The sequence below is a fragment of the Eptatretus burgeri genome, chromosome 12, assembly GCF_056783735.1.
Source record: "Eptatretus burgeri isolate ZD-2024b chromosome 12, Ebu_testis_v1, whole genome shotgun sequence".
Lineage (NCBI taxonomy): Eukaryota > Metazoa > Chordata > Myxini > Myxiniformes > Myxinidae > Eptatretus > Eptatretus burgeri.
In genome coordinates this window covers 39,123,348-39,150,825 of record NC_140972.1, presented here as the reverse complement: position 1 = coordinate 39,150,825, position 27,478 = coordinate 39,123,348, and the positions used below count along the sequence as shown (strand labels likewise).

At 43.7% G+C, this 27,478-nt stretch overlaps 1 protein-coding gene across 6 annotated transcripts in view; it reads right to left on the bottom strand.

Annotated features, from left to right (window-relative positions):
* LOC147015456 (interleukin-27 subunit beta-like) overlaps window positions 1-27,478 on the bottom strand; it is a 100,824-nt gene that overhangs the window by 6,860 nt on the left and 66,486 nt on the right. For 2 of the 6 annotated variants that reach the window (XR_015050344.1, XR_015050345.1), the window contains exons 7-12: window positions 21,229-21,383; window positions 20,950-21,100; window positions 16,612-16,698; window positions 16,425-16,512; window positions 15,970-16,170; window positions 3,943-4,102 (exon numbers count right to left, since the gene is read on the bottom strand). Coding sequence is in view for 3 of the 6 variants with exons in the window: in XM_085850220.1 (XP_085706346.1) it covers window positions 16,439-16,512; window positions 16,612-16,698; window positions 20,950-21,100; window positions 21,229-21,383 (467 nt within the window). In the remaining 3 variants the exon portion in view is untranslated. Of the gene's footprint in view, window positions 1-3,707; window positions 4,103-15,625; window positions 16,171-16,316; window positions 16,513-16,611; window positions 16,699-20,949; window positions 21,101-21,228; window positions 21,384-27,478 lie in introns of those variants that run through there. The other 4 variants (XR_015050343.1, XM_085850220.1, XM_085850219.1 and 1 more) reach the window with 4 other exon arrangements.

Genomic DNA, 27,478 nt, shown 5'->3' with positions numbered 1-27,478 from the left:
CCCAATATCCAAATCTGTTCATAATATGATAGGCTACTAGTGTGCCAAATTTGGTGCTTTCCTTAAAAAATGCACAATTGTTATGCTATATTTAGCTAAGTTTCCCCACTACTTGGACTAATCCTGATTTTGCATCACATAAGCATTGCTGAGTGAGATCTTGTGTCACAGCCAATGCAGCAAATTTATTAAAACGAAGAATCTCATCATAACTACTAGCCATGTGTTGATAATGCAGGTGGGACAGTAGCTTTTTGGATTCTCTCATCAACACACCCAATGCTATCTGGATGTCAATTGGTTGATTAAGACACAAAATAAAATAGGCAATTCGTTTTCATCCAGTCATAACATGTGGCAAAACTTTATACTCAATCTGACAAGCGGTTGCGGTGAAAAACATGAAAGTTCTGTGCGGACAAACAGACAAACAAACAAATTGACCCAAATGCAATCTCCTCTACTTCAGCGAGGGTTTGAATATAAGCCAAAATATCAACAGATATATCGTGAAAACTGGGAGAAAGACAAAAGAGCAGGGAAATGTAAAAAGAGTTGCACAGATTAGGGATAGCCAATTAAAGGACCACTGGAATGGTAAAGAAGGTCAGCTCAATTGGGATGGAGAACAAATCTTCTGATATAACAATGCGCGTGTGTGCATGTGTTCCTGTAACAATCCTTCCCACCGATTGGTTGAACAGCTGCCTTGACTTCCACCCACAATTGTAACTTCGATGCATGTTTAAGATTCTTTACGAATCATATGATTAATTTACGATTATTTATTAATAACAAAACCCTTCCTTTCCAGTCAGTCCTCAAGGTCTGTGAGACCTGGGAAGGTTGTTGTGGTCTATATAGTTTTTTTAAATCATTTTTTCTTTGCATGAGCCTCCTTGTCTGCTCCTATAACCTAGTTAAAATAGTTCCATGACACGTATAAAATATTTCACTCATGTTTGAGGAAAGAGCTTCTAACCAATACGCTTCCTTTCCAGTCATCATCAGGTTTGCCTCATTACCTCATACGCACGACAATAGCTCCTGGTAACTAATTCTAAACTTGGAGGGTGGGAGGGGGAAGGGAATCAAGCTGAATCATTCTTGACAACTTTCCATTCCACTGCCATGTATAAACGTGTTTCTGCATGTAATTTCCTTCTGTGATATTTTCCTGTTTGAATCGACTCGAGGGGGCTCTCTTCAGGATCGTTACTGAGCCCCGTACAGTTTCCATTTGTAGTTCGTTTGTAATAATATTCCCAGGGATGGTTTTTAATATCTCTGTGAGGTTCTTTGTCATCATTCCCGCAGCTCAAACTATCAGTGGTTCAACTTTGGCATTCTTCAGCTTACAGGATCTTTTCACTTCATTATTGAGGTCTTGGTATTTGGACATTTTCTTGATTTCTGCATTGTTTAGTCCAAAATCACTGGTATTAACCCCTCACTCAGCAATGCCTTCTCTCTTTTTTTGTACCTAAGTATAATATCTGGTTGCAATGCTTTGTTTTCGATTTACACGCTTAATGGGATCATGAGGATGTGTGTGAGCGGTACTTCCATGTTTTCAGTGATTGCTTTTGGTTCATGTTCCCACAAATTTTCTGGAACTGGGATATCAAAGTTTTTGCAGATGTGCCACCAGATTACTTTACAAACTCTGTTGTGTCGTTGTGTGCACAGCTGTTCTGACATGAGTTTTTTTTTTTTGCGTTAGGTCATTGAGCATAACATATCATTCTCTTTACTAACCCCACTTCCACCCCTCACCTTTCTCTTTTTTTTTTTTGTCATCCTCCTCCCCTTCCACAACTCACTCTCTCTGTCTGTCCCCTCCTCACTCTCCCCTCCAAAACAAAATGCAGCACTCTCCTCTCACACCTCTCTCACTCTCTGTCTGTTTCTCCTTGTCTCTGTCTGTCTCGCTCTCGCATCCCTCCCTTCTGCAGTGTATAGCAACGTTTCGTGAGGTGTCGCTCGACCCACCTACCACCCCTCCTCTCCTTTCTCTATCTCTCCCTCTCTCTTTCTCCACCCCCTCCCCTTCACACCCCCGTCAGTGAAGCGACGGGTTGTATTTGCTCGTAACAATAATAATAATTGTAATAATCATCATCATAACAATAATAATCATAATAAAACGAGTTTATAAATTGGGTGGACATTTATCCAACCAAGCTATTCTTGTTTTGTATTTTTCCCCGTGGGGTCTACCACCTCATGGGGTCTAAGCGCCGCTCGCGTTCTCTCTTTTCTTGTGTACAGTTCATTTGAACATCTATTTCTCCATTATTCGTGAACAAAATTCGAGGAAAATTGACAGGCATATACTAGACACATACGTGCAGGCAGAAACTGAGCCCAAAGTGCGATTGCGGCCCTTTGGGCCAAGGAACGGCCAATTTTGGCTCATTTTCTTAAAATTATTTAAAAAAATTAAATGCGCTGGGTGATGCCCAACGCAAAATTAAGTCGCAAATGATGATATGAAACTAGCCTCACTCTTGTGAGGTGTTCTGGTTTCTTTTTCTGACGCGATGAAAATCTTACCAAATTTCAAAACTATCTGTCGTCCATGCTATCGCTCACCTGAGAGTTGTACGAATGAATTCCCATGGTATCTGTTCGCAATTCGGACTTGTTGATTAATTTTCTGAACTTTGTAGAATTTGTTTTCCACTTGGAAGTTGTGGGTTACAATTTGTAAATAAACGTAGAAAAACTCATTTAATTTAATTTAATTCCAGGCTTGAAGGCAACAAAAGGTGAAAATTTTGAAAGAGGGTGTAGTCTTTCTATAGGCATTGTATGTATTCCATTATCAATTCTCTTTTTCTCTCCACCTTCTATCTATTTCTGTATTATATCTATTCTATCTATCTGTTATATTCTGTCTATGTATTCTCTGCTATGACATATAAAGGGACAGATGGTCTGCATTTGTCATGGGTAATCTCTGATATCGCCGCCACCGGGCGTAGTGGCGTGCGCCTGTAATCCGGCTAGTCGGAGGCTTGGGTTGGAGGATCGCTTGAGGAAGGGGGCTCTGCGCTGGGCCGCGCTATGAGAGGGTATAGGGCAGCCTGGAATCGTAGCGAAACCCAATCCTTATCCCTGTGTGGTAAGAGGTGACCAGGGTTGCGTCAGGAAGGGCATCCGGCGTAAAACCTGTGCCAAAACAGTATGCGGATCATAACGGATGATCCGCTGTGGCGACCCCTAACGGGAGCAGACGAAAGAAGAACAACAATCTCTGATATCGCCGCCATGAGTAGAGAGTTATCTTTCACAAGATATGGCATATTGTTGTGGGCGGGGGTCGGTAGCGAGGACGACCGCTAGACGGAGCAGTAGGGCCATCTCCCACCGAACACCTGGAATCGAAGGTCGTCATCCCGGATAACTCCGGAGTCGACAGGTCGCTTAAAGGACCGTGGTCGCCAATATTTTGATGGCGTGAGGTAGGGTCCACTTGTCTAATTCCAATTTACTTCAGTATCCACACTGTCTAACTACCGGGGAAGCCACACCCTCGGACTTCATCCGAACCGAGTCGCTGTTACTGACTTGAATCCGGCGTAACCGAGCAGAAGTTACCAAAGCCGCGCCGGACAAAATGAACAATTTAGGGCACTAACGGCCTTCCTAGTTCTCAAGCCCGAACCATACTGGGCCAATGGAAGAAAACATGGACAACGAACTGGAACATTTAACAGGGGATTTATTTTACAGTAATCGGGAAGGGATGCACAGAGCAGACTTAATCACGAATATGCAGGCAATGTACAGTGAGCAAAAGCACTTAACACTTTCTATTTATAGGACGGCGCCACCACAGACACACACACCAACAGAAAATGGACCCCACCGGGTCTTTATTTTGACCCTCGCAGCCAAGGGGATAGACAGGCTGGAGGTCAGAGTTTGGCCGGGTACCTGGCTGCCTCGTGCGGTTACACCGACTCCAACCCACAACAGTGGGACTCGAACCCACGACCCAGAATCCAACGAGCCCACGATCCTGGCTGCCACGAACGACGATCGAGCACCACGGTCCTGGCTGCCACGACCACCACCACCACCACCACAAGGAACCCTGGGAAAGACCGCAGACCAAGACCACAGATGATGACGACTGCACACCAAAAGACCAAAGGGCAAAGAGCAAAAAGCCCAAACAATGACGACTCCTCCTTCAGACGACAGCTCACCACCTTTTTATCCTCCCCCCCCCCCCCCCCGCGGGTCGAGGGAACCGCTCTGAGGTAACTCGCGTCCGGATTGGACGAGGGATTGTCGGGCGATCAGTGGCCTCCCCTTATTGGACGGGGCGAACACTCCATCTGGCTGGGGCGGAGTCGGCCCTGAGGTGATGAGCCTCCTGATTGGTTCGGTGGGGGGAAATGGTGGCCATCCGTGATTGGAGGAGGTCTGGTGGAAGGGGGCAACAACCACCCTCCCCCACGTGCGTGTCTGAGAACCCAGTCGGAACAACCAGGGGAGCCCCCTATTCCCCATCCAGCCTTGTAGCGGGGAAGGGGATTTTGGGTCGGCTGGCGGGCCGGCTGCTGTCGATTGGACGAGCTCACGGTGGGTGGAGGGAACCTCACCCCTGTACGTGACATGTTGCACGTGGGCGATGGTGCGAGAATGAAGGATTGATTGGTTGGCGTTGGGTATTGCAAAAATGTAACGAGAAAGAAACTTCACAGCGCACACATGTAATTCCCTTTAGACATAGGGAGGAATCTAACTATACACATACTTATTGAAATAACTAAGCTTAAGGACTGCTGTCTGTTTGTGTGCAAATGGCTGCCAGATTCGTAACAATATTTCATGGTTTGGTACATGTTTTAGCAACTTGAGTGAAGAAAAAAAAACCCGCCAGAAATAGTTTTTGACGACCTTTTCCGTGCACCATTTGCGTCGGTTCACAAGATCCAATGGTGATTTAATACTATCTATTAATTACATACTATTGAAATGTATCTTTTAGAGTTTTACACATTTTCAGACCCCTTGTAACTCATTCGACCTTTACACTCCTACGACCCCTTTTAGACCCTCGAGACTCTTCATGCGCAAACTCTACACAGCCAATTTTAATCACTATTGATAGTTCTTCTGAGCAGACCACCGCCATTTTCTCTAAGGTGAAGATGTACCGCGCATCACGGTCCACATCATCACTTTACGTTGAATTCCTGTTTCTACCAATACACACTCCAAAAAATTGCTCATTTCAGATTAGACATCGACCACCCATCTGAGACTGGTACCTTGCTATTGTCTCTTAATTATGTGATGTTTGAACGTGACTTGGACCATGAGTACGTCTATTAATTACTTACGATATCATTGGAACATACTTTTTTAGACCCCAGGGACCCCATAACACCCTTTATAGACTCGTTTTAGACCCCATAGACCCTTTAAACCCCTTTGACTTTTCACCCCTTTGACTCTTGAGACCAAGCTAAAGGCCCAGTCACACCTTGACGTTTTAGCCAGCAATGGCAACATATCAAAATGTATGTAAAATGCTGGCTTACGCTGAACTTTTGATGGTTTTTTTTAAAGATTCGGACGTATTCATAACGAGTTGGTCGTATGCATAACATATGAGTAACGGATACAGAACGTTTCGTTGTCTTATAGATAACTTATACCAACGAATGCTTAGCCTGTTGTCGGCGTTCACAACCTATGCCCAACGATAGGCTAACTTATGCATAGCGCACTGCACGTATCGCCAACGATCACGTGGCGTAGCTTATTAAAAGGCTGCCGCTCAACGATTCAAATCATAACCGCCGGAGAAATGGAAGTGTCAACATCGCAGTCACACCTTGGCGATCTTGCCAGCGCATGCCGACCTCTGGAAAATGCGTCTAAAACGCTGGCGCACGTCGAATACGGTATGGGTAAGTTTGGTATGCGTGAATAGAACGCTAAAGTATGCTATCATACGTCGTAGCAAGTGGAGTACGTCTTGAAATTTTAAACGTGTTAAACATTTTACGACGTACTTGCCGTATGCCTCACACATTCCGCATGCGATGGGAATAAGTTGTATGCACGATATGCGATCGTTGGCACACATCGACAAAAGTTACTTGTAAGTTACTCATAAGTTGAAACACGTCGAGGTAATGGTTAGCTTCAGTGTTCCAGACTCCCTGTTTTTTTTTTTGTTTTGTTTTTTCTTCGGTATGACGGTGATGTTGACACTTCGATTTCTAGTGTGGTTATAATATAATATAATTAATAGGCTGCTGCTCAACGATTTAAATCATAACCGCACTAGAAATCGAAGTGTCAACATCACCGTCATACCGAAAGAAAAAAAAAAACCAGGGAGTCTGGAACACTGACGCTAACCATTACCTTGACGTGTTTCGACTTATGAGTAACTTACAAGTAACGTGTGTGGACGTGTGTCAACGATCGCGTAACGTGCCTACAACAAGTTACTCATAGGTGAGAAATAAGTTTCGGGTACGCTAAACATTACCTCGACGTGTTTCGACTTATGAGTAACTTACAAGTAACGTGTGTCAACGATCGCATAATGTGCCTACAACTTATGGATAGCCTCGCGGAACGTGTGAGTCATACGCTGGCATAAGTCGTAAAATTTAAAGCATGGAAAATTTGAGGACAACCGCAAAGTACAATGATGAAAGCCAGCGTACTACGACGTGTGGCAGTGTTTTTCAGCGTGCTCTCAATGTTTCCAAAACTTACCCATATCGTATTCGACGTGCGCCAGCGTTTTCGACAAATTTTTCAAAAATCGGCACAAGCTGGCTAAAACGTCAAGGTGTGACTGGGCCTTTAAATGCGCAAACTACACCCACCCTCAGGGTGGGGATGGAGGAGAGGGTGAATGGGGGTAAAGGCTCGATGGACCCATGTGTGTACTGTTTGTCTATTAATTATGTACTGTTTAACGTTATTTGAACCGTGACTCAGCCTATTAATTACACATCATTGGACCATGCCTACATGTATTAATTCCATTACATACTAGTGGAACGCACCTTTCAGACCCATAGGCACCACAGACCCTTTAGACCCCATTGTGCCCTTTACACCTCTTAGACTGTTTAAAGACCGTTTATAACCGTTCCACCCTTTGCACCCCATGAAAATAGATGCAGGATATTTGGTAAGTGGCTGAAAGCAAAGTGTTGTTAGGTAATGTTTTCTGGGATTCTCCCAAGATGGAAATGATCTCAAAATTATGAGCAGAACGATAGATGTCAACCAATGGCTGGAATAATGGTGTAGGGAGGAAGGTTTTACATTTAAGAAGCAGAGGGAATCATTTCGGGGACAAAGGGAGTGTTTTCAGAATGAAGGCTGTATATTGTTACTGGTCTGGAAACCATATGCATTCAACATACAGATCTCCCAAAAGTCAGTTATGTCGTTAAGTATGTGTGTAGTCAGATCCCCTTCCTTTTGTCTCGTGGGAGAATCAAAGGCTGCGTTGCGAATTCTTTTAGTTAGGTTATTACATCTAACAAGCCATCTAACAATCATCCTTCGAATTAGTGGATTTGGATTTTGGTGTCCACATACTTTTGGCCATGTGGTGTATCTTGCTTCTATTTCCTCAACATTATCCTGTTTCCTCATCTTGCTTTAAGTAACAAAAACAAACAAACAAAACTTTATTTTGCACTCCGTAATGATTGTCATTTCCATTTGAATTTCCTTCTGCTTTCGGTTCTACACCCCCGCCCTCTCTTAAATCCAAACTGAATGTAGAAAAATATAAACACTTCCTTTTTTCCAAATAAAAGAATCATTTTAGGAATACATCTCAACCCTTGTATCTCCTTTATAAATGCTTCAGGTGATCTTCTATTCCACCACGATACATGTTGCCCATTTTCTTCTTCTTCACAAGTCTTTTTTTTTATGAGCTGCTTGGCAGCAAGACACGTGGGTCAACCAACCTTGGTCTCCCCCCCCCCCCCCATTCCACACTCATACAGCACCTCTTTTCTCAATGCCGACAAAAGGCGATCCTGTCTCCCATCCCATGATCTTTATCTCCGTGTGTCAAAGTTGGTAATTTGGAATCGATGCCATCCCCTACACTCCATCACTCACCTTAACCCCACACCCTCAAACCCCCACCTGCACCCCACACACTCTCAAACCCTCACACGCACCCCACACACTCTCAAACGCTCACCCCACACACTCTTAAACCCTCACCCGCACCCAACACACGCTCACACCCTCACCCGCACCCCACACACTCTCAATCCTTTACCCGCACCCCACACACTCTCAAACCCTCACCCGCACTCCACACACTCTCAAACCCTCACCCGCACTGCACACACTCTCAAACCCTCACCCGCACTGTACACACTCTCAAACCCTCACCCGCACTGCAAACACTCTCAAACCCTCACCCGCACTGCACACACTCTCAAACCCTCACCCGCACTGCACACGCTCTCAAACCCTCACCCGCACTCCACACACTCTCAAACCTTCACCCGCACTGTACACACTCTCAAACCCTCACCCGCACTGCACACACTCTCAAACCCTCACCCGCACTGCACACACTCTCAAACCCTCACCCACACTGCACACACTCTCAAACCCTTACCCGCACTGCACACACTCTCAAACCCTCACCCGCACTCCACACACTCTCACACCTTCACCCGCACCTCACACACTCTCAAACCTTCACCCGCACCTCACACACTCACAAACCCTTACCCGCACCCCGCACACTCAAACGTTCCCCCTCACCCCACACCCCCTTATCTTCACCGAGCCCTCGCAAAGCCCCCTCCCCCCCCCCAATGCTGGTGCGGGTGAGGCTTGCCCTTGCAAAGCCTCCCCCCACCCTCCCAACGCCATATCTCGAACTTTGTGGACCTCAACCATCTGAGGTAACTGCTCTTACCTAACACATCTCTCAATCCAATCCGCTGCCGATAAACAAGACATTTGTTAAACAGAATCCTTCTTCACACAGGGCGTCCCTAACTCCTCAGTGTCTCTCGCCAGTTATTGTCTCATCCAATTTGATAGAACTGAATCACGCCCTGGCAGCAGAGTTACACTTTACATCAATAACTCAATTTTTCACTGCCCTGGCACTGATAATGCACCTCCGAATTCCCAGGAGTACCTCTGTCTGCAACTTCCACTCCGCTCCCACCTCTTGTTTGCATTGTACCGTCATCCTAACAGTGATGACTATCTAGATCTCTCTCAGATAACATGGACAAACTTTTAACCACTCATCCCAACTCTCTTTTCTTCATATGTCGATTTCAATTGTCATCGTGCAACTTGGTTGGGTGTTGGTACTCCTCTCACCAGCCATGGCACTTCAACAAAGGACTTCTGTGACTCCATTGGACTAACTCATCTGTGAACATTCCAACCCGAATTTCTCCCAATGGCAAATCCTCTCTTCTGGACTTGGTGATGACTAACTTCCCACAATGTGTCCTGCTATTCCCTTGCTCCAATTGGTTCATCTGATCACATGCTTTTGAAGGTCAACATCTCCCTGGCTATAATTGGAGAGCTGCTCAAAGTCAGCAAGTCCCAAGTTGATTGGCAGTAACTGCAAGCAGCCATCTCTCTTCAGGACTGGTCTCCGATATCAACTAGCCCTGATGTTAACTCAGTCTGCGAATTCTCCGACAGAAACTTGTGCTCTATCATGCACAGATACATCATATCTTGCCTTCAATTATCCTACCCTTCTTCTTGTCCACAGAACACTGAATCATGTAGTGAGGCAGTTGCCCTGAAAACAACTTGCCCTCTTTTCCTGGAAAGTAAATTAGACCGAAGGCAATCCCAGTGCATTCCAAAACATCCACAAGTGTGTGTCCACTCACAGGAGAGCCAGAAAACAATGGTCCAACCTCAAGAATGAACTTTCAATCTTAGCTCCTGCCTCTAAATCCTGGTGGCAACTTGTAAGTCTGTCTCCATCCCTTCCATCTCCACAAATGGCATCAGAGCCAACTCTGCTCAATTCTGTGTTTGCTTCCAAATTTTGTGTCTCCAACCTCTCTCTCTCTCTCTCTTTCTCTTTCTCTTTCTCTTTCTCTTTTTCCACCCACCCTCCCCATTCGTACCAAACTACTCCTGGACTGTCTTTTGCACCTGAGAAGGTGGAGAAGTTTCTGACTTCCATGGATTCTGACTGTACTACTGGACTTGACAGCATCAGCTCACTTTTCTGAAAAACCTGCTATTCTGCTCTTGCACATCTTCTCTCTGCCCTTTTCACCTTGTCACTTACCATAGGTCATCTTCCATCTGCTTGGAAACCAGCCACCATCACAGCATTACGCAAAATAGAAGGATACTCTTCAATGTCATGATGTTACCAGATATGCGCCCCCCCACCCCCCTGCACACACACACACACACACACACACACACACACACACACACACACCCACACACACACACACACACACACACACACACACACACACACACACACACACAGTATTACATCATTATACATACTTGTACCAAGGTATATTTGAATCCCTGAACCCAGATTCAAGATATTAAATAATTCTGGCTGCCATACCAAGCATCCGATCAGGTTGAAATTTAAAACATGTATCCCACGTGACTACGAGATCCTAATTGTGATGTTTCACAATGATTAATGAAGTATTTCAAGAGTCACATTTTAAAAAACTTTATGATAATTTTTTTTTTTTTGGGGGGGGGGGTGCCAGACCATGTGACCTATTAATTTTTCGTGAACACCCTGGTAGACCCAAGGAACATCATCTTCCTGGTACATGCTGGTACATCATCATTGCTTTGACTCCACCATCTGCTGTACCATCTGTCATCCCTTAGATCGGCAAGCAGCAGCCTCTTCATTCTCTGCACATCTGGATAAAATCACAAGCTGGTCTAACAGGTGGAACAAGTCTTTCAATCCTGACAAATCTCACCCCCTCACTACGTCTCTTCGAAAGGACCTTCGTCGTGCAAAGTCCTTCCTTGGTACACCTGAGCTCCTGACCACATACAAAGCTTTTGTCTGCAGCCTGAGAGAGTACTGCTCTCCCCTCTTGGCTGGTGCTCCTGCCTCTCAACTTTCTCTTCTTTTGTCTTCTACCGTCTCCTCTCCAGTCTTCCCCCCCTGTTCTCTCTCTGCAATTTGTCCCAACCATATTTCCGCAGGGCGCTCAAGGTCCGCCAATAACCCCCTTCTGGTAAAACTACCAAAATCACGAATCACTGCTCACCTTCACTCTTTCATGCCTCTTTTTCCCTGCCTTTGGAATAAACTCCCTTACTCTGTTCAATCCCATTCTTCCCTCCAGGCCTTCAAAACAGCTGGTCACCACCACCTCTTATCATCCAACATCCAAATCCTTGATCTTTTCTACCCCTGCTAATTCACCCCAAACCTACCTCCTTCAAATTCCCTGCTTTCTGTCCTGAAAGTCCCTGTAGTGTCCTTCTTGTTTACCCTGTGTACCCCACCCCATCCCTCTCCCTTTCACAGATCTTCTAATGTCTCTGTTCCCCACTGCTTTTTTCCTTCCCTTTCCCACCCCTCTTGTCTCATGCTCCCCTTGTATGTTCTGTGGGTTAGCTCTCATACGAACCTCGACAGTGTATACAAAAAAGGCTTGTGGATCATGTGGGTGAAGTTTCCTCTCGTTCTGTCAAGCCGTTTTGGAGAAGCGGATTTTAAAAGTTTTATTCTTCAAAAAACATCATCGCTGTCAAACCATGTGACCTATGACATCATAGCTGGAGAAGCTTTTGTTCCTTATCGATGGGTTTTCATACCTGTAAAGTTTCGCCTCGATTTGTTTAGCCGTTTCAGCCGTTCAGCCGTTTCAGCAATATTAGAGAATAATATTTTTGAAGGTTTTTATGTTAATAAAATTTTTTCATGTATATATATATATATATATATATATATATATATATATATATATATATATATATATATATATATATATATCTTTTTTTCATACTGATCATACAAAAATTTTCATACTGATCGGGTAAGGCGTTTGACATATGCAAATATGACATCATAACGAAGCCTCCTATAACATCAAAAAAGCACTTGTTTCCCATGGGGAGTACTTCACACGTGCAAAGTTTCAATTTTTACATGGAGCGGTTTCAGATATGGACAAGTCCAAAGTTTTTGCTTTTTTTCAAACATGGCTGCCCCACCACAGAACCTACGATGTCCAAAGTACATTGAAACATTATACATGAGTAGTCACACCTGTGGTGAAAATTTTGTGTCAATCGAATAAGCGGTTGCAGAGAAAACAGAAAATTAGCATGGACAGACGAAAGTACAACCCGAAAACATAATGCCCCCAGTGACTTCGTCAGTCACTTCGTCAGAAAAAGGTGCAAAAACGGATTCCCTTAACTACAGGCCAATTTGCTTAATTCCAATCATCAGCAAAGTCATGGAATCCATCATTGCAGTTCACATAAAATCTTTCCTTTTTCTCCAATGACCACATCTCAGATCATCAATTCAAATTCAGACCAGGTCAGTCTACATTGGACATGCTACTCCTACGCTCCCAACAATGGATCAGGGCCATCTCTCTGGACGTATCTCGAGCTTCCGTTCGTCTGGCATGCTGCCTTTCTCTCCAAACTGTCTGCTTATGGCATTTATGGCCAACCACCCTCTTGGGTCAATGACTTCCTTCACTCTCACAGCTAAAGTGTGGCTCTCAATCCTTTCTCATCATCCTCATCATCATTGTCATCATGCGGGAAAGAAGGAATATTCCTGTAATCATCACGGTCTTCTCTGCAGTATCTGGTAATACTTTCCACACCATTTATGTATGTTTTAAGGACTGTCTTTCAGGAACCTTTGATTCCACCAATGAATGTCAAGTTTGGCCTGAAAGGAATGAATCGATTTTGTTTCAACCACACTATTGGGGAGACTGTTCCAATCTATAACAATCCTCTGACTGAAGAACTTGCTTCTAATATCCAGTCTTGATCTGTGTCTTTGCAGCTTGAACGTGTGTCGTTAGGTAATTTGGTGGATTACCCTTGTGAAGAACATTTCCACTGGTATTCTTACTTCATCTACCATGATCTTGTAAACTGTAATCATGTCGGTTGTTGCAACTCATGTCGGTTCAAATTCAAACCGAGATTCTCCTCTCCCTGCCAAGGCTGGAGTGCCCCAAGGCAGTGTTCTAGGCCCCATCGTATTCTGAATTTTCATCAACATCTCTCTGACTCTCAGGAAAATCTTCCTTATCTCTTTGCTGATGACTCAACACTTTGCTGTGACATTCCTCATCCTTCATATAGACAGGTTGCAGCCTCTTCCCTCCCTTCAGACTTTGACAAAAATCGCACACTTGGAATATGTCTTTCAATCCTGACGTGTGTGTGTGTGTGTGTGTGTGTGTGTGTGTGTGTGTGTGTGTGTGTGTGTGTGTGTGTGTGTGTGTGTGTGTGTCTGTCTCTCTCTCTCTCTCTCTCTCTCTCTCTCTCTCTCTCTCTCTCTCTCTCTGTCTCTCTCCCTCTCTCTCTCTCTCTCTCTCTCTCTCTCTCCCCTGTCTCTCTCTCTATCTCCCCTCTCCCCCTCTCCCTCTCTTCTTTCTCTCTTTTTCTCTGAAAGGACCATACAACAAACCTTCCCATCTACTTTCTCAACAACCCTCTCAAAGAAGTCATCACTCAAACAATTGGTGTCACTCTCAGCCATGATCTCACTTGGTCAAACAGAAATTTCAATGTCCAAAGCCAGTCGATTGGGCATCCTTTGTCATGCAAATGGCACACCTGACCTCCTATCCACCTCCAACGTTTTCATCCACAGCTTGATGGAATACTGTCTCCCCTCTGGGCTGGTGCCCTGACCTCACAACCTCCTTAGCTTGACGCCATGGACATGAAGGCCTTGAAGATCATTGGAATCTCCCACAATGAAGCTAAGTCCGTGGGCCTACTACTTTGCCATTGCCAACTGGTAAATTGTCTTTCTGTCTTCTTCCGACAGCTTTCTGATCTTGCACCCTCTCTCTTCTCCGTGCTGTGTCCCCACCAGGTATCTGCATGTGCGATCCACCAGCAACCCCCTTCTAGTAAAACTTCAAGAATCCAGAATCTCTGCTCACCTCCACTCATTTGTTTTTCTTTTTCCCAACTGTGGAACCAACTTCCACATTCTCTTCAATGTCTTTCTTCCCTCCAAGCCTTCAAAACAGCTGTTCACCACCATTTCAGATCATCCCACATCCAAAACCATGATCTTTTCTACACCTGTTAAACCACCCACCCCTCCCCCAATTTTGCTTCTGTGTCCATCTTGGCCACCCCTTGCGTTGTCCCCTTCACCTCATCGCTACCCGCATCCCTCATTTGTCCATCTCCGTCTATTTTTTCCATCGGCCCTGCTGTTGGCATTTCTCCCTTCTCTTTCTGCTGTTCATTTTGTTATGTTGCATCCTCATCCATTGTGTGTTCTCGCTCTTCCACGAGCCTCGACTTTGGATACAAAAAAAAAAATTACTGCTTTGATGTTTTCAGAAACCATTTTTGACCTTGTTTCTGATTTACACATTACACTTTGTTTGAATACCTCTGTGATGTCACCAATTTAGCTATTTAACAGGATATAATGAGAGGTATGCCTGGTATTGGCTTAATGGTTAGGGTGGTGGGCTTTGGATCCCAGGGTCCTGAGTTCAAATCTTGCTCAGCTGTTGAGCCGGGGTTAACTCGGCCTGTCATCCTTCCGAGGTCGACAAAATGAGTGCCAGCATGCTGGTATCCTGTGTCGGAGTAGCGACCTATCCAGGATTGTGCGCAATAGTCAAGGAGACTGCTTAAGCAGCACCAATGCTCTGCACAGAGTATGGTCCCAATCTTCTCCTCCTCTGAGAGGTATGCCCAGTTATTTTTGAGCTGTCTAGCCTGGGTTCGAATCTGGGCCCAGCTATAAATTGTCATTCAAATGTTTCACATGCAGGCTGAGGCTTCAATGTGTGTGCCATCCATCCAAAGGATGTTATGCTGGAAGACCCACCCGTCTGTCAATATTGATTGTCAGTGAACGTTAAAGATCCCAGATTGTGTTTTTCACGAAAAATGATTACAAATTCCTGCACATTATAGTAAAGTATTAGTTCATTATGTTTGGTTATCAATATTTAGGGGACATCATTCTTGCTTCAATGTATATATTTCAATGAAGGTCCTTGCTTGTAGATATTTTGCTCGAATAATAAACTTTGTTGAGCAAAAGGACAGTTTTTTTTTTTCCAAAGTGGAAAAAAGTTCCATATTTCTGTTGGAAGAAATGTTGACCACTGCTGTTATCAAAATATCCACTGCACTATGGCAATGCTCAAACAGTTGTGTGGTGGACTGATAAAGCCATTTACGTAAAAGCTTTGCTACTGACTCACTGGATCAAGCCTAACTTTGTCCGAGCTGCACACTTTTTCCAAACCTCGGTTGTGCCCGTTGGATCAGGGATGAACTTTTGGTCAACACTACGTGTCATGCAAAGTACAAAATTCATGTGGATCATCCGTCAAAACTGAAACAACTCACAAGCTTGTTCATGGAATGTTTTAATTTCCAAATTGATTAACTTTAGTTAAATTACTTGTCAAAGTTTCTACTACAACAATTACTACTTCTTGTTTAATGACCACAGTTGTTCCCAGCTTATTGCGCAGTCATCTGGGGAATGTTTTTGGATGAAGTCTTTCACGAAGCACTCTGGTCAGGTCTAATATTCAAATGAAGGTGACAGTAATTTGTTCAGAGTAACGGCGATAGCTCACCCACTCCTCACGAAGGACACAATGGGATCCTTAACGTCCACCAACTAATGCCGGCAGACGTGATGACCGGTTGACATCCATCTGATGGACGACACACACATTGATGAATTACCTGTCGCCCCCCCCTCTCTCCTCTGGGTTGGCACCTTGTCTCACACCTTGCTCAGCTTGACGGCATGGACGGCTCCCCTTGTTGTATGTTCTGTGTGTTAGCTCTCATATGAGCCTCGACAGTGTATACAAAAAAGGCTTGTGGATCTTGTGGATCATCCGGGGAATGTTTTTCCCTTTGACACACACATTGATGAATTACCTGCATGCAGAACACCAAATAGAGTTTATAGTTGGGTCGAGATTCCAACCCAAGCTGGACAGCTCAAAGGCAACTGTGTCAAAGTTTGACTGTTTAAAAAAAAAAATCCCATGTTGAAAGGATTAAAAATGCAAAAACTCCACAACCTCTTTCTCCTTATTTGCTGGTTTATTTATCATTTCAATTGAATGCTAGGATTGGTTTTATTCAAATTCAAAGCATGCACAAAGGAAATGTTTTAACATGAAGTGTACCTGGGACTTTCTGCTCACGCAAGCAACAGAATCCCGAGATTCAGCAGTGCTAACTTTAAAGCACAAAGGGAAGTGACTGATTGAGAACCTGTGAAAAGGAAAAAGAATTTTTTTTTTCGGACTTTCATGGAAAATAAAGTATTTTATAATAGCATGTCATTTTCCAACTAAAATCATATGGGCTTGCCTTTTGATTGCACTGAATGAATTGTCTTTTTGGGATGAAACTGGGAAAATCCAGAGCAGGAGGATACTGAGATCACCGTTGGTTTTCCTGTGGGAATAATTATCAGTTTATTGTTTCATTTTTAATAAGGCATCTTTTCCTGTGCAATTTTCTATGCAGTGAAATACAAAAAAACGTCATTTGACCCATCATGTCAGGATCCTATCTGCATGCATATCATATGAATTATAATCTCACATGTCACTTGATGCATCCAGGTCATCTATCTATAATTCCAGGTGTGTGTGTGTGTGTGTGTGTGTGTGTGTGTGTGTGTGTGTGTGTGTGTGTGTGTGTGTGTGTGTGTGTGTGTGTGTGTGTGTGTGTGTGTGTCTGTGACCGCTGTTTCTCGACAACCGCTGGTCCGATCTAATTGAAACTTGCCAGATATATTGCTGGGGACCTGAGGATGTGCATTTCAAGGTTTGATATTAATCGGACAAGTGTTTCCCAAGTTATGGCCATTTATTTACCAACCAATGACAGGAACCGTTGCTGCGGCCATTTTTTATCAACCAATGACAGGAAGCGTTGCTGCGTAGCCGTGGTCGATGGGGAAGAGAAACTCAGCCGCGTTCGCCATTATGGGTTTCTTCTCTTCTCTTCTCTTCTCTTCTCTTCTCTTTATGTTTTTCCTTGCAAAAAGGCAAAATACGTTGGCGCTAATTGAATAATTGGCCATTAAAAGCCTCCGTGTTCTTGCCCTGGACGAGGAAACAAAGAAGAAGCGCCGTTTCCTCAGCGATGTTGCTAATGAAGAGGTGCTAACGAGATAAAGGTGTGTACAATGTACATGGAGACGATTTTTATTATTATTTATTTATTGAAGAAAAATTGTTCCAAAAATAATTTATCAAAAAAAGTGCACAACTTTTTTTTGTTTCCAATTGTCAAAACGCTGTGGCCTTTGGAAGTGTTAAGGAAATCAGCTCTACTCGACAAGCTTGCCAACAAAATACATCTCAATTTGGTGGTAAAAACGATTCACAACGACGGGTTTCCTTACTCATTGCTCTGCAGTCTGCATTCAACCCCTTCATTTGTCATCTCATTGACCTCATTTCATCTATCTATAATTTCAGCAACCTGTGTGTGTGTGTGTGTGTGTGTGTGTGTGTGTCTGTGTCTGTGTCTGTGTCTGTGTCTGTGTCTGTGTGTCTGTGTGTCTGTGTGTCTGTGTCTGTGTCTGTGTCTGTGTCTGTGTCTGTGTCTGTGTCTGTGTCTGTGTCTGTGTCTGTGTCTGTGTCTGTGTCTGTGTCTGTGTCTGTGTGTGTGTCTGTGTCTGTGTCTGTGTCTGTGTCTGTGTCTGTGTCTGTGTCTGTGTCTGTGTCTGTGTCTGTGTCTGTGTCTGTGTCTGTGTGTGTGTGTCTGTGTGTCTGTGTTTCTGTGTTTCTGTGTGTCTGTGATCACTGTTTCCTGACAACCACTGGTCCGATCTAATTGAAACTTGCCAGATATATTGCTGGGGACCTGAGTATGTGCCTTTTCAATATTTGATATTAATCGGACAAGTGATTCCCAAGTTATGGCCATTTATTTACCAACCAATGACAGGACACGTGCTGCATAGGCATGGCTGCATAGGCCGGTGCACCGCCGGCCGACGATGACGTCACGTGCCGTGCTGGTTACGATGGGGATCAATCGGTGCCTTAGTTACCGTGGGGTAGGAGTGCCAATGGCAAATGGCAGCGAATGTCATGGCAAGCAAAGACATGGAGGTAAACTTGATTTTAATTAACTCTATGTGTAAGTATCACAGCAGTTGTTACTTCAATGCAAGCGATAATTCGTGGAATGATGTGAACATTCCGTACGGGCACGCACTACTTTTGGACAGTGATGACTTACTGTATTCCAATAATTTCTCGATTTCTTATCCACATTTATAGATAAACACAATGCCCCAATCCAGTCGTCGTTTTTGAGAGCGAAGGAATGGCCTGTGAGTTGTTTGAAAGTTTGTTTTTTTTTGCATGTATGGCCACGCACATATGGGCACGCGAGAGCGAAGGAACAGCCTGTGTGGTTGTTGTTTCTGGCACGCGGTATGAAAGTTTTTTTTTTAATTTTTTTTTTGTATGTACGGCCACGCACGTAGGCCATGCACGTACGGACACGCACGTACGGCCACGCACGTACGGCCACGCGAGAGCGAAGGAACGGCCTGTGTGTTTGTTTCTGGCAACCGGTTTTAAAGTGTGTATATATATATATATATATATATATATATATATATATATATATATATATATATATATATATATATATATATTTTTTTTTTGCACGTACAGCCACGCACGGACGGGCACGTGAAAGCGAAGGAACGGCTTGTGTGGTTGTTGTTTCTGGCACGCGGTTTGAGTTTTTTTTGCGGGGGGGGGGGAGGAGGGTTTCCACGTACGGCCACACATCTACGGGCATGCACTAGTTTCCTTAATTCTACTATCCACCGACACTCCATTTCATTTATCGAAGCAATAGGGTATATGGTTTTGCAATGATTGTTACCTCCGCCACCGAAGGGGAAGGAGGTGATGTTTTCACCCCTTTCTGTCTGTTTGTTCGTCTGTGTACCGGATAACTCAAAAAGTTGTGGACGCATCTGGTTGAAATTTTGTGGACTGGTTGGGTGTGTGACAAGGACGAACTGATTCGATTTTGGTGAAGATACGGATACGGATCCGACTACTAGAATTTTTAAGTGATTCTTCACCATTGAGAGACAGGGCTAAACTACTATATTGCAAGATATCTAAAAAAGTTGTGGGTGGATTCGGACGAAACTTGGTGGACAGGTTTGGTGTGTGACAAGGACGAACTGATTCGATTTTGATGAAGATCTGTATCCAGATCCAACTACTAGAATTTTTCAAGTGATTCTTCACCATTGACAGATTGGCATGATATTCCAAAAATGTGTTGGGCCCGATATGTTCTCGTGGATCAGGCATTACGGGATGGAGGTATGCGTTCTACCGAATGCCCTTCCAGTTATGTTATGGATCCGACAGAATGGTCAGGATGGCCCGACTCAGCTGTAAACTGTCATATTGGCGCGACGAGCATTAGTGGGTGGATATTCAAGCTCCTATGGCGTCTTTCACGAAGGAGAGACAAATTATTGCCGGCATCCTGAACAAATTACAAATTTCTACCCTAACATCTGCTGGTAGAGTTGAGGCAAACAATCCACTGCCTTGCCATGGAGATATGTTGGCAGCACTGAACCTGCTTTCGGTCAAAGCACCAGAGTGAGAGACATTATGGTCTAGATTTAACTTGTGAATGAAAGAAAAGCTTTTGCATGAATGACTTTCTTCCTTCCAGAATATAATTAAAACAACAGAATGAAGGCTTATGCATGGTTTGGGTGGTAGTATCAGTTGTCAAAAAAGAGAAAAATTAAAATGTATAATAATCAGCAAGAAATTTCTCGTTGCATAACCTCAAATTATACATGCAAAAGACCACGATGAACCCAACTTACAATTGAACTCGCATTCCTGATTTGAGTACACATGGAATCATCAACAAACCCAATCATTAATGGGACTTTTTGACAACTTTATGAAAAGAAACATTACACAAACAGCAAATATATTGAATTTTTAATACAACTTTAAATTGAGTAATGGTGTTCTTTTTACTTGTATATTCGATTTTGGTGAAATTATTGATGACGTTTATATGGCTGAGGTATCGGTCTAATCTTGTTGAAGACACAGAATATTCATAGTGCATGTGTGATGTCTCCTTTAAACACTATACCCCTTTGCTAACACTTCACCATAATGGTGACTTTATTATCAGATTATATTCCACAGGGGATCTGAGCCTTTTCCTCACTCATTACGTTCTAATCACAGGTTCAAATCCAATAATGGTGTTGTTTTCTCCATCTTTGCCTTATGTCTACAAATTTCATTTCATGTACAGTGAGTGTAAACTAGCACATAATGTAAGTACAAGTTGATGCCTGAAACTTGGACAACTGTAGAATAAAAAAAGAGGATCAAATCCAGAACCAGACAAGTTCAGGTAGAGTATGCTTCTGCAGACCCAAGTTGCCTCCCATTTCGGAGTTCAGTTCTCTTATCTCGAATGAAATTTGTGATTACGTGGACACGCCTGTCCAAACACTTTTCATTTGGGGGAAACCGCGTGATTTTCCCTTCGAAATACTTGCTTACTCAACAATGCATCACTACAACGTAGTTATTGTCCTTCACAGTTTCCTTTTTTGAATGCTCTCAGCAAAGCACAGAGTGAGCAATGAAACTAGCTGAGTAAACGTACCCTTATGAGGACAAGCGGTGGTTTTCGCAACCATGCTCCATGAGCTCATCTCACCATCTTCATTGGCATCCTGTGCAGCAACTTGCACAATCATTTCTGAGAATTCATTGCTGATTTTGTGGTTCAGTTGATTTTCCTGGACAACCGTTACCTAAACAAAATCTGCCATTCGTGATTGTCACTTTGCGCAGTCATACAGCCATTCATTGAGAAATTGTATCGTATCCAATGCAAAATACACCTTATTCAATTCCATATCCTATTCCATTCCACCTTCACCTCATTCCAGTCCAGCTGATTCAGCATTTTAAATCTAACAATGTATTTGAGAAAGATTGTTGAATTCCACGTTGCTGGTGGCTTCCACGTAACCCGAAGATTGAAGTTATCGCAGTTCCTTGTAGCCACAACTTCCTCAGGGATATCTGGTTTCACTGAAATGCAGACAAAACCCTTTGAGTGCATAATATCAGATTTAAAAAACAAACAAACAAACAAAAAACGCATTTAGAGACATAGTAAATATTTTCGATGCTTTAGACTGCTGAGATCCCTTCGACCATTTAAGACCCTAAAGACCCCGAGGACCGAAAAGACACAAAAGATCCTGATGACCCAAAAGTCCAGAAGGACCCAAAAGACCCAGATGGCCTGTTTATAAACGAGAAAATGTTTAAGACGTACAAGGTGAAAAAGGAATTTCAATGTGAATTGATATCAATCCCTTTAAGCATTGGTTTCGGTTACTAACACCACTTTCAGACATCAAGTCGAAACCTTTTTCTCGAATTCCTCTTTCTCTCAGAAGGGGGAATTAAACTCGGTGACAGAACATTTGAAAATATTGAAACGTAACATGAATGGGGGTTTCCTTATTGCAGAGGAAGTGTAAGACTGAGAATATATCCTATGAAAAGGAAATTTTGCTTTTTAGTTTCCCCAAAAGGTACTAAATATTGGAGAATGGTGAATGAAGTCACCATTGGAGGCAACTCACCCTGTTGTAACTCATCCTGCATCATACCAGGAACTGGAACCTTTCATAACTATTTGTATTTCAGAATACACTGACTTTTTACAACATCAAAGGTTTCAGTTACACTGACACTTATAATACTTACACTTAGGTTAGACTTACAAAGGTTATTCTTACACTTAGGTTAGACTTACAAAGGTTTCATGTCCATAATCAAACTAATGCATGATATTATTAAAACTACTCTATGACACAAGTCCTGATTGATTGAGTTGCAGAATCCCACAACCCTTAAATCAAGAAGAGTTTGTGGCCTTTGTGTAAAGACCACTTTTCAAATATCCCGATCAAAAGTAATTGCATGGATTTGAGCTTGTCTTTTCAGAATGAAACCCAGGTGAGACAGCTCTATGCATTCATGTCGGACTCGATCTCCATTAGTCAGGTAGTGGATGTAACTTAAGAGAACATGAACATCTGATTTACTCAGATTCAGTTTATAACCTCATTCCCTCCATCTCCAATATTTCTTTGAAGGGAGACCATTTACTCTAAAACTCCTCTTGGAGTTTTGGAGGAAATGCAAATGGTTTTTAAGAGATTCGCCCAAAAGAAAGACCATAACAGGTCGTGCCTTCTATAACCAACCCCCTTACCCAATTTTTGGTTCACGAGTCAGTAAGTGACCACTTTATTCGTTATGGGTGTGTCTGTCTGTCTGTCTATCCCGAGCATAGCTCCGTGGGTTTTGATCCGATCCTGATAAAAGTTTGGGTGTGAGGTTTGTATCATGATCTAGTTGTGTTTTCCTGAGAATGGGCGTGCTGCGCCCATTATGGGCGGAGCCACCCCCAAAAAAACGTGTTTTTAGGGGGTAGCCGGTTTCAAGTTACATCTTCTCCGTGGGGGTTTGTCGAATATGGCAGGCGTTTCGGTATTTGGTTAGCCCAATGGCACCTGCATAGCCCCACTGAGCTCGATTTTTCATTTTCATCCCAAGGTCAAGGTCACAACGTCCCAAACTTAGAAAATGTCAAAAAATCAATAAATTGGGCATCGAGCTCCTTGAGTTTTCAACTGTTTCGAATGAAAGTTGGTATGCAAGTAGTGCTCTTTGAGTACTACAACTTTCATCATTTACGTTTTCCCGATTCCCGTCAGTTTGCCCGTGGCGTTCCCTCGAAGGTCAAAAAATAAAAAAGGCGAACCGTGTACATTGCTCGTGAACCATCGCCGTCTCCAGATTTGTTTTAAAGTAAAATTATGACTGACTTCACAAAAAGAAAAGTGACCATGAGGGGCATAATATTGGAAGCCCTTGTAGCAATGATATATCTCCAGGACAGGCATTTTAGCAGAAATATTTGGTCAACCTCCCACAAATTGCAACAAAAGCAAACTCGACAGATTTTGATTCCTGGATATGTCCTCAGTGACAGAAAAAAGTCCAAAGGGATCCTCCAGGGGCAAAGTCCTAAAATCATGGAAATCCAATCTGGCTGCCACCCGGCTTCAGGGAAAATGAGAAATTGTAAAGATTAATATTTTAATATTTAAATATGTTTTTCTGCATTCTAATTGTTTCTAGTTATGGTCAGTATATTGATATACAAGAATAATTATAAAAAAGTGAAATGTATTGAGGGTAAAAAAAAAATTATAGCTTTTTTGTCCAAAAATGTCAATTTTTTGTCCCGAAAAAAATAATATTTACCTGATACTGATTTTGGCTCCTGGACAAAAAAAAATAAACGTTGAAGAAACAAGATGAAATCAAGTCTATGGCAATACAATATAATTATGTAAATCATTGAAACATGACAAAATTCACAATTCCACTCGGGGCTATCACATCTGCCTGACGAAGGTTTCGAAATGAAAATTCGCATTAAACTCAGAAACTACATCCATTATAAACTTACTTTTCATGTTGAGAAAAATCAAGCGTATTAAAGTTAGAACTCGACAATGTCGTCATCATCCTCATAATTGTCACATAGAGTGTTTGTGCAGCCAGAACCCCTGCAGTTTCCACAAGCTGGAGTGCACTCAATGTTGAGTTTCTTGCATGTGCATCTCATGGTGCTACATTCAGCCTGGCAGTTGCACCTAATGACACGTAACATCTTTTTAGGAGCTGGAGCTGTTGATGTCTGAAGTGGCACAAAACCCTCGTCACACTTCTGCCAACCCCAGTCTGTGGAAGAAGTATGCAAGTCTGACGTCTTGAAACGAATCAAAGACCACCTTCAGAAGCATCCCGAGTCTGCAAAGATATCTTCCAGAACTGGAGCGCTCTGGGTTCAGTACATGGACATGCTAGACATTCTATGCAAACACATCCTGGCAGACCACACTGGGAACTGGGCACTACATCAACAGGCCATCCAGGAAATGCTGCCTTACCTGGCAGTCTCGGGCCACAACCGGTATGCCAAATTTGCGAGGGTGTATCTGCAGCAGATGTCCAACCTCAAAATTCAACATCCCAATGTCCAACAATGTTTTGATGAGGGGTTCCATGTGGTTCGATTAAGTGATCGCCTGTGGGCAGGTCTTTCATCTGACCTGATCATCGAACAAGTTCTGATGAGAAGTTTGAAGACCAGCAGGGGGTTCACACGAGGGCGAGGAATGACAGAGCAACAATGGCCGGTATGGCTACTATCAATGCCTGCCTGTGCCAAAATAAACCAGGCAATGCAGGAGCTCACAGGTGTGAACTACAACACTGTAGAGCAGAAGAAGGACATGACCAAGGCAAGACAATTTTTTTTTTGGAAACCTTGTCGCTCATATGAGAGCTAACACACAACGCACATCAAGGGGGGGGCATGCGACGGGGGGGAATGCGATGGGGGGGGCATGCGACAGGAGGGGAGGGAGTGGGAAGGACAAAATAGTGGGGAACAGAGATGTTTGGAGATCTGTGGAAGGGAGAGGGATGGGATGGGGAACATGGGGAATAGAAGATGGACATTACAGGGACTTTCAGGAAGGAAAGCAGGGGAATTGAAGGAAGTGGGCTTGGGTGGATTATCGGGGGTAGAAATGATCGAGGATTTGGATGGGGGATGATAAGAGGTGGTGGTGAAGAGCTGTTTTTAAGGCCTGGAGGGAAGAATGGGAATGAATAGAGTGAGTAGAGGGAGTTTATTCCAAAGGTGGGAAAAAAGAGGAATGAAAGAGTGAAGGTGAGCAGTGATTCGTGATTTTGGTAGTTTTACCAGAAGGGGGTTGTTGGCGGACCTTGAGTGCCCTGCGGAAATGTGGTGGGGACTAATCACAGAGAGAGCAGAGGGGGGCGAGGCTGGAGAGGATATGGTAGAAGACAGAAATACCACCGACCAACCTGCGGTGATTGAGTGAGAGGCCCAAAGACTCAGCCTCATTGCGGGAGATGCCAATGATCCGAAATGCCTTGGTTTCTACATCATGAAGCCGAGAAAGGTTGGAAGTAGGAGCGCCAGCCCAGAGGGGAGAGCAGTACTCCATCAGGCTGCGGACAAAAGCTTTGTAAGTGGTCAGGAGCTCAGGTGGGCCGAGGAAGGACCTTGCACGACGAAGGATTCCCAGTCGGCGACTGGCTTTGGAGGTGTGGTTTGAAATGTGGCTTTCTCAGGAAAGGTCATGGCAGATAGTGAGACCCAGAAGCTTGAAAGAAAGGACTTCTAAGGCAGCATATCTATCTCGTGACTGGAAGGACACACTATCAGCTCTTCAGTATTTACAGGAACGGAATCAGTTCAGTAGTGATCCACCTCTGAGGAACATTGCAACTGGAGTTCATGCACACCCCCCCCCCCTCCATCAACGTCGATACAGCACATGATGTAGGAGCCAAAATATTGAAATCTATGGATGGAAAAACACCTGCCGGGTACACATTTAAGAGGAAAGACCAAGTTTCACCCTCGGCATGAAGTCATCTGTCAAGATTGATGGAGAGCAAGTCCCGGTTGACCCACAACTCCTCTTCCAGAGACTGATCACTGTTGCACAGACAGCAGAAGAACTGGAGTCGGCCTTCAAATATGAACTGTGCAGCTATCCACCAGCCCTCTTTGATTCCTCTCTTCAGCTCCGAGAAGCACACAAGCCAGTCTTTGCTGATGCCATCTGGGATCTTCTTGGATCCGATGTCCCAGCCGATATCCCCAATGATGGGCAACAGTATGTTTTGGAAGGCGGGGCACTTGTTCAACGCATTCCATGGTCTCGTGGATCTACATACAGAGACATATGCCACCAGTACACTGATTATATAACAAAGAAGTACAGAGATGCCATAGTCGTGTTTGATGGTTATGAAAGTACCAACACGAAGGACATGACACACCAGAGACGGTCTAAAGGGAATGCTGGCACTACTGTAACATTTACAGATGACATGCGTCTCACAATGAAGAAGGAACAGTTTCTTGCCAATAGGCAGAATAAACAGCGATTCATTTTTATGTTGAGGGAAGAGCTTCAGAAGAACTGTGAGACACACCATGCCTCAGTGGATGCTGATCTGATTGTACTGAAGGCCATGCAGTCTGCTACTGTCACCAACACTGTGTTAGTTGGTGATGACACAGACCTCCTCGTCCTCCTATGCTACCATGCAAGCTTAGAATCCCATGACCTCTTCTTTTGTCCCAATCCAAAGAAGAACACGAAGAAGCCTCGCATCTGGAACATCAAGGCGACAAAGAAAATGATTGGTGCAGACATGATATGCAAGCACATACTGTTTCTACATGCAGTTCTTGGGTGCGACATGACATCTCCTCTTCATGGGATTGGAAAGGCAGCTTCGCTCAAAAAGTTCAAAGCAAACAACACATTCCGTGAGCAGGCCAAGGTTTTTGAGACACATCCAGCTTCCGTATGTGATGTGGCAGATGCAGGAGAAAAAACATTGGTGATAATCTACAACGGAAAGTCAACTGACACCCTGGACACCCTCCGGTATCAGCGGTACTGGGACAAGGTGGCTTGGAGCTCCTCTCACGTGCAACCATAGACGTTACCACCAACATCAGAAGCAGCAACGTATCACAGCCTGCACGTGTATCTGCAAGTCCAAGAATGGAAGGGATGTGCAGATGAACTTCTTCCGACAGACTGGGGTTGACAGAAGTCTGACGAGGGTTTTGTGCCACTTCAGACATCAATAGCTCCAGCTCCTGAAAAGATGTTACGTGTCATTATGTGCAACTGCCAGGCTGAATGTAGCATCATGAGATGCACATGCAAGAAGCACAACATTGAGTGCACTCCAGCTTGTGGAAACTGCAGGGGATCTGGCTGCACAAGCACTCCATGTGACAATGATGAGGATGATGACGACATTGTCGAATTCTAACTTTAATACGCTTGATTTTTCTCAACATGTATAGTAAGTTTATAATGGATGTAGTTTCTGAGTTTAATGCGAATTTTCATTTTCATTTCGAAACCTTCATCAGCAGATGTGATTGCCCCGAGTGGAATTGTGAATTTTGTCATGTTTCAATGATTTACATTATTATATTGTATTGCCATAGACTTGATTTCATCTTGTGT